The following is a 7,500-nucleotide window of genomic DNA, read 5'->3' on the forward strand; positions in this document are numbered from 1 at the left end:
CAACTCCTTTTGTAAAATACTTTCTTCATCTCATCACGGCTGAAGAGTAACAAAGAATAATAATATTCAAATTTATCCATTTTAATATCACTATCATCACTGGCTGTGATACTCCTTGAGATGGAATACATATTTAGTAATACTACAAACATTAAAAAAAGGAGACCTAACAAGAGAAAATTTGGAAACCAAACAAGACTGAATCAGTTACTGAATTGCTCACATCAATACTGGCTTAATGTAAAAATAAGCCTGATACTCCCTTGACTTGGTATAATAATAATAATAAGTTTCATATATTCAATACATAATACATGTTAGATGATATATTAAATACAACTAAAACCAGTCTTCTAAAAATTCAACTCCATTGATACAACTACAGTAAACAGAAAATGTGAGCAAAGAATGTAAATGCAAAAATAATCATTTCTTTTCAGCAACATGGTGAGGCTGCTCAGTGACATAAAAAAAACATTAAAAAAAACCCACATGGAAGCCTTTAATTTGGATCTATAAAGAGGTAACAACTCTTTGAAGACAACTTTACATTTGGCCTGAGATGCTTATCACAACTTTCTTATCTTTGAACAAAATGTTATCTTTTTGGTTTTCTCTCTTTTTTTCTTCTTCCAACAATGTCTAAATCTTGGGAGGTTAACTACTATATACAAAACTCCCTATACACAACATATATGAAATGAAATGGCACAACTGACAAGACCACAGTCATAACAAGAGCTGCTCTATTATGAGGACGAGGCACTGATGGCCTTTTCCGATACACTTATGAGTCTACCCATTCATGGGTATTCAAGGATGCGACTTGCTTGACCTTCTTTCATTACTTACAAACATGGGAAAACATGGTACTATGACAAATACTTTCTGCTGGTAGGAAAATAGATAAAGTACTGATCATGAGAAGAAGGGAGGAGTCCCTCCCCCAAAAGAAAAAGGAAGGATGTGTAATCACAAAGTGGACTGAATGAAAATGACAAACACACCTACGCAAAACAAAATATATTGGCAGTTTATCCTTAGAAATAAATTCTTTAAGCCTAACTGCAAATGAGGAAAGTACTCACTTGTCCTTTGGTAAATGAACAAGATCTTTTGGCCTGAAAGTAAGTGAAAAGTCCAAAAATAATTCTAAAAACAATTGGCTTCCTTTTGAAGCAGATATGACTATCCTTTATAACAGATTAAAATCTGTTCATCAAACTCATGCTACAGCTTTTTCTCTAATATTATACTAACCAAAATTATCTCACTAGATAAACACTAGCTATCACAGCTATGTGAAAAGAAGATAATCCTCCACAGTCAAATCTTATTCTTGACATTTCACTTCAACAGAATTACAATCTATTAAATATCAAAATAAAAAAATACCTTAGCCTCTACCTTATGAATTATCTCCAAAAACACAACTCGCTTTCTTTGATTTTATTACTAAGATGGTGACTGTTCATTTTCATCTTCTTCTTTCCCTCTCTTCCAAATGCAGACCATGTTGTTTGAGGTGACGGCTACAATGTGTCGGCCACTTGAGGAAACAGCACACTTATCTACAACAATGTCGTAAGTGTCTAGACGAAGTTTTCTAGCTTTCTCCACCTGTATGGGATATATCATTGTTATTATTATTACTATTTTTGTTTCCAGTGAGATTATAGAAATATTTAGCCTTGTTCTTAATATGTTTAAATAATGCATACTATGCAAAACTTCTGATTAAAAATACAGCAATTCATTAGACCTATGATGATGTCTCCTTGAAATCAACTGTAATCCAAAAGCTTACAGTACAGTACTCATAATAATGAACATGCATAAAACCTATTATGGATGCATACCAAAGGCAGGAATTTTGTCCCCTGACCTTATTCCTTTATTTTTTGTTCAACACTCCCATTCAGTAAACCATAATCAAACAATAATAAATAAAGAACCTTTAGCAGTAAATAATGTAATAGGACATCTTAGTAGGGAAGGGCAGGTGGTGTAATATTGTGTCTAAAGCTCAGGTGGGTGGAAATTTGCCTGCTTGATGTCAACTCACTAGTCTATCCTCATTGTTTAGAGACTGACCCACTGATGCTCAAATGGTATGCCATGCATCCCATGTTCACTGTGATTTAGTATAATCATTTGCTCACACAGGGATGGCTCCACAAGAGCTGATTTTTTGTTCTACCTGATCTTACTCATTTCTTTTTCCTGGATTTTCCAACTGATTTATATTTCTTTATTTATTGCTATTAACATTACAAAAAAAATCCAATGTCAATAAAAACAAGAATGGAAATAATATAAATAGCATTAGAAAAATAAATAGAAAACCTTAACCTTTCACAAAAATTCAAAGAATGTGGATATCAGGTGAGGTCAGGTAGGCCTAGTAATTGACTCCTTGATGACTTGTGGAGCCATCTATGTATCAACAAAATTCACAGTGCAATTACCTGGTGCCACCAGGTCAACAGGAAATAGCTAATGATTCTCTACCCTTGCAAAGTCACACCTCTATGACTGTGTGATTATGTCTCTCCCCCTCCTTCTCCCTCTCTAACATCAAACTCACCTCTGCATCCTCTAGCTCTGGCCAGTCAAGAAGGGCAACTGGTTCGACCGGTGCGACTGGAGACCCTCCCGTAATGGGGCTGCTGACAGTACCAGTGACATACTTAACCAGGTCATATACCCAGAGTGTGCCTTTGTCATCACCGCATACCAGGATGCATGACACTGAATTTAGTGGGAGAAAAAAGGCTAAGGTCTTAATCTGTTTAATAATTGTTTGACTTCACTGTAATGCTAAAAAAGTACAAATAAATGAATAAATATATAATAATTTCGCACTTATATACTAAGCAAAACACATAAGAAAAATATTTTTTTGCTTGTTCCACTGAAGATCCAAGAAAATCTGACAAAATTGGGCAAAATAAACATACCCTGTTGACCTTTTATCATCCAAAGGTGCATTTAACTGGAACATATATATATATTTTTATTTATGTTCAATACCTTGCTACCTGGTAACTCTTTGTACAATTGTTGTGCTGGCAAGAATGCTCTCTTTATAACATGAAGCCTGGAGTTACAATGTATAATACCTCAGGACAAAAGATGATGAATTCATTTCCCCTGGCATTACAAGCTTAAAGGCCAACTTACCTGTGTCAACACCCATATTCATGTAGTAATTATCTGTATCACTCCATCGCAACTTCAGCATCATGTCACTTGATACAACAGTTTCAAAGACATTTGCAGCCCTGAAAAAAAAAAGGAAATCTAGAGATAATGGCTCCCCAAAAAACATAAATATCATTGTAAACCTGGTAGCACATTCTTATTTACAATATGTTACAAAATTACTTTACAACCTCACTCCTACAAAATTATGACGTTGATAAATAATATAAAATCTTCCAACAAATCAAGGATAGTTGTTGAGTAGAAAAACCCACTACACCTAATCTAGATTCATTGAAAGGATTTCAATCCTTAATCGTCCAATTACATTCAAGGAAAACAGTAATACTCCCGCACAATTCTGTCCCAAACAAACAAATAAAATCGAAATAATACCAGCTGATTCTAATAAAAATCTTAATACACTAGTCTTTCAAACCCTAATGGGCCATACTTGCTTTCTGTCCTCAGCTTTAAGGTCTCAGCCAGGGAGAAGATGTATATCTGGCCATGGAGAGCACACTTGGCCGCCAGGAGGTCATCACGCACCATGCACACTGAGTCCAGCACAGAGCCATTTCCATCTACCTCTGGCAGAATGAACTCTGTGCGTTCCAGTCTGGAATGTTATTAATGATTAGACTGAGAAAAATGATGAGGAATGATTAGGACAAGGACAAAGAGGAATAAGGAAATACTGTAATCTTTCTTGAATACAGGTAAGTTAATAATAACAGAAGTAGATGCTTCACTCACACCTTATGCATGCTGATCATAAGATGACATATTTTTGCAGTTCCCAATTCCTAATAACTTCAGTTGACAAACTGCTGTGGTCCTTATTCACACTTTTTTGTATGAGAAGAAATGTGGTTGTTTACTGATAGGCATGTGTCCTTAAGCCATACCTACAAAGCATCCCCTCTACTCTTCCCCAACACTGTGTTCAATTCCTTTTCTTTTCATCATTTTCAATTTTCTGTGATAATTAGCATAACAAGCAATCTTGTTCCTATGGAAAATGTATGAATGAGTGAATGAGTTGAGTTATCACATTTAAAACCAAAACATTATTCATACCTTTCATTATTTTCAATTTTTTGCATATCAATCTTCCATGCATGCAGACCCCCATCACAGCCCCCAATCAAGAGGTCATGTGAATGTGAATAAGCCAAGTTGAAAACATCACGGACCACAGGAGGGATGGTCATCAAATGCACTGGAGTCGTTTCGTAGCTTGGAAGACTTGGAATGCCTACGTCCCAAAGCTGGATATGCCCATCTTCGTGGCCACCTTCCGGAAAAATGTTTATAATAATGAAAAAAACATAGAAACTTTTGTTGACTTTAAAATAATTTCACAACTATCATTTTCATGTTTTATTCATCAAGTATGTATTCACAAGCCCCATTTTTGGTCACTGATTTTCACTTTACATAAGAGTGCAGAGGTTGCTATTAGTATATGATAGTGTTTGTATATAATGGACCTGGATCTTATCAGGTTAAATAATTGCTTGCAAGGATATCTGATTAACATATTTTCAATCAAATATGCAACAAACTGTAAATACACATGCATTTATACCAATGACCTCACAGTCATATCTAAAAAGGACTTCTTATGCAAAGCAAAGCAAAACAAAGCAGAAGAAGAAGAAGAAGAAGAAGAAGAAGAAGAACAAGAAAAGAAAGAACAAAAGAAAGAAAAAAATATATACCTACACAGTATGTATATATGTATAAACGACTGAATCAGAATAAAAGCTACTTACAAAATAACCAAGTCGCCTTTTTGGGATAGAACAAGAGGGAGCACACAACAGCTCCTGCCTTGTTTGGAACTGTCCGGAACATCTGGTAACAGACACCGGCATCGGGGTGAATGAGGAGGACCGTGGAGCGAGCACCTGCCGCTGCCAAGATGTTCATCCTCTTCAGACCAAACTCATCCAGGGAAAGTGTCGACCAAGTGAGGGCGTAGAGGTTTTCTACTCCTGATACTCTGAGGGAGAAGAAAAGAGCAAGATTTTAAGAATAGGTGATATGGAGAGAATTTAGGTGACATGTTTTAGGGAACAGGAAAACTAGCACTTTGGAAACCAGCAATATAAGAGATGAATCATGACTTAGTCTACTAATAGGGGTATGTAAGTATAACTTCTAATTCACATAAATGATCATCACAAGCTTGAAATGGGTATGAGTTAAATAAATCCAATTTCAACATTTTACTAAAGCAGTTGTTAATAACACAATAAAAACATCAACAACATAACTAAAACTATCTATGGAACTCTTATGACTTTGATAGCATGATAAGGAAAAATACTTCTCTCTTCATTTATCAATAAAAATATGACACAAACTACTCTTCATTGTGGGTAACAAAAAATTTAAAATATAAAAAAATACTTTACCATTGCCTTTGGTAAACAGAAGAAAAAATATATAGAAATATACTTTGCTTTTCTCTTTGTATTCTTAATTTTCTATAAATAACATAAGCCAAAAAAATCAGGAAGAACTTCATAACCAACAATTATTTTTTTTTCCCAATCTTTTAAACAAAGTTAACAAATTAAATATCAAGTCTTTCGGGGATAAAATAAGAGAAAAACAAAGAAAAACTTTGACTACGTACGTCTTTGCATTGCGATTATATTTAAGTATCACCTCTCCATCGTCCACATTAATGAAACAAACAGATGACCCCCCACACGTAGCCACCACATCAGTCATGTGCTGCGGCTTCTCCACATTGGGCTCAAACAGACACTGCCAAATCTGAAAGCAAGAAAGATGGTACAACACACCATTACACTGAAAAATCAACTCTATGGCCAACATCCCCAAAAAAGGCTACTCCAACCTCACTCCTTCACATGAGTAGAACTTGTACTAACCTGCGTCTGGACATCAGCAGGGTCATTGTTTTTGGAATGTGTGCGCAGGAAATGGACCGGGTAGAACTCGACATCTTCTTGGCTCTCCTTTACGGCTGGCTCGTCGAAACGATATCCTGCATCCTGCTTGTACACTATTTTTCTCTGTGGAATTCCCTGGAACACGATATGCCATTATTACTACTGGTTGTTCTGCTGTAAGGTTAGGATTGGAAGGCCTAATTTTACACCCGCAAAATACTGGGACTACAAACTGCCAGAAATAAAGAAGACTGGTAGGAAATGCACTAATCATATATACACAAAGATAAGAATCTTACCACTCAACTATAACCAAAAAGACCAAAGGAATTAACTATTTATTCACATGTTTAGTCTTTCCACACTATAGGTTATATAATACTAAATTAACATTAAACTTCTATAAACACATTCTGCCATGCACCCAGGCTCCCAAAGCACACTGACAGCTACATTTTCCCCACTAGTATGTAATGGCCTATATATGCGTTACATAAAAAAAAGAATCACCCAGCACATGATTTATTCTGAACTGAGACAAACTAATTAATAAATAAGCAATGAAGAGGAGAAACAGGATATTCAGATTAAACCATATATATAAATAAAGGACAATCATACAAAGGTACTTTGACTATACTCTTATCTTATATATTCTAAAAAAAACAAAAACAAAATATAGGCAAATAAAAGAATGAAATATATATAACAGACAATCCTGAATGCATATAACTGCTCAGCCACACATATAATTATCTCAGATTATATCCAAGAAGAAATTTGGCTAATCCCATCTCCATACTATTCTGCCCAATTACTCAGTCCTACCACCCCATTACTACACTACTTCTGTAAAGACACTATAATAACTACTGAAGCCGGGTCTAGATACCTACCCGGCTTCCGGCTTTTACCCTTTTGGTGGCTGGTCCCCCTTCTCTCTGGCTTAACTTCTCCTCCGTCATTGTGTTAACTGATGCTGGTTACTGCAAGTTGAAAAAATTATTAAGGACACTGATTATGATGGCAATGATCATAATATCAATACCATTATCATTACAATTGTTATTATTATTCAAAATACCAAAACTTTGTATAAATTATCAATATATACAAATTTATGGGGCTAATAGACTATGATGATACTTTAGTCATAATCATGACTATATTCCTATACAATATAGAATACATAGTTAAAATAACTCAGACAAAAGACATCCTTATCACTGTATAAACAGGCTTGTTCTATTCCAATTACTAATATCAATAGCAAACTCTTTACATTACAACTCTCTCTCACATACACTTGTCTAGCTACCCAATCCTTATATGTGGGTAGGTAGTTCTCTGTTTCCTAACTAATGAC

The 7,500-nt window shown here is 35.1% G+C and overlaps 1 protein-coding gene across 4 annotated transcripts in view; it reads right to left on the bottom strand.

Annotated features, from left to right (window-relative positions):
• LOC125026570 (leucine-rich repeat and WD repeat-containing protein 1-like) overlaps positions 1-7,500 on the bottom strand; it is a 9,759-nt gene that overhangs the window by 72 nt on the left and 2,187 nt on the right. For 2 of the 4 annotated variants that reach the window (XM_047615097.1, XM_047615098.1), the window contains exons 2-10: positions 7,049-7,120; positions 6,114-6,269; positions 5,852-5,994; positions 4,983-5,212; positions 4,285-4,501; positions 3,659-3,823; positions 3,184-3,284; positions 2,588-2,751; positions 1-1,620 (exon numbers count right to left, since the gene is read on the bottom strand). The exon at positions 1-1,620 is cut by the window's left edge and continues 72 nt beyond it. In XM_047615097.1, the coding sequence (XP_047471053.1) occupies positions 1,456-1,620; positions 2,588-2,751; positions 3,184-3,284; positions 3,659-3,823; positions 4,285-4,501; positions 4,983-5,212; positions 5,852-5,994; positions 6,114-6,269; positions 7,049-7,099 (1,392 nt within the window). In that variant the 5' untranslated portion in view covers positions 7,100-7,120 and the 3' untranslated portion in view covers positions 1-1,455. Of the gene's footprint in view, positions 1,621-2,587; positions 2,752-3,183; positions 3,285-3,658; positions 3,824-4,284; positions 4,502-4,982; positions 5,213-5,851; positions 5,995-6,113; positions 6,270-7,030; positions 7,121-7,500 lie in introns of all 4 variants that reach the window. The other 2 variants (XM_047615095.1, XM_047615096.1) reach the window with 1 other exon arrangement.

Source organism: Penaeus chinensis, chromosome 6 (genome assembly GCF_019202785.1).
Source record: "Penaeus chinensis breed Huanghai No. 1 chromosome 6, ASM1920278v2, whole genome shotgun sequence".
Taxonomy (NCBI): domain Eukaryota; kingdom Metazoa; phylum Arthropoda; class Malacostraca; order Decapoda; family Penaeidae; genus Penaeus; species Penaeus chinensis.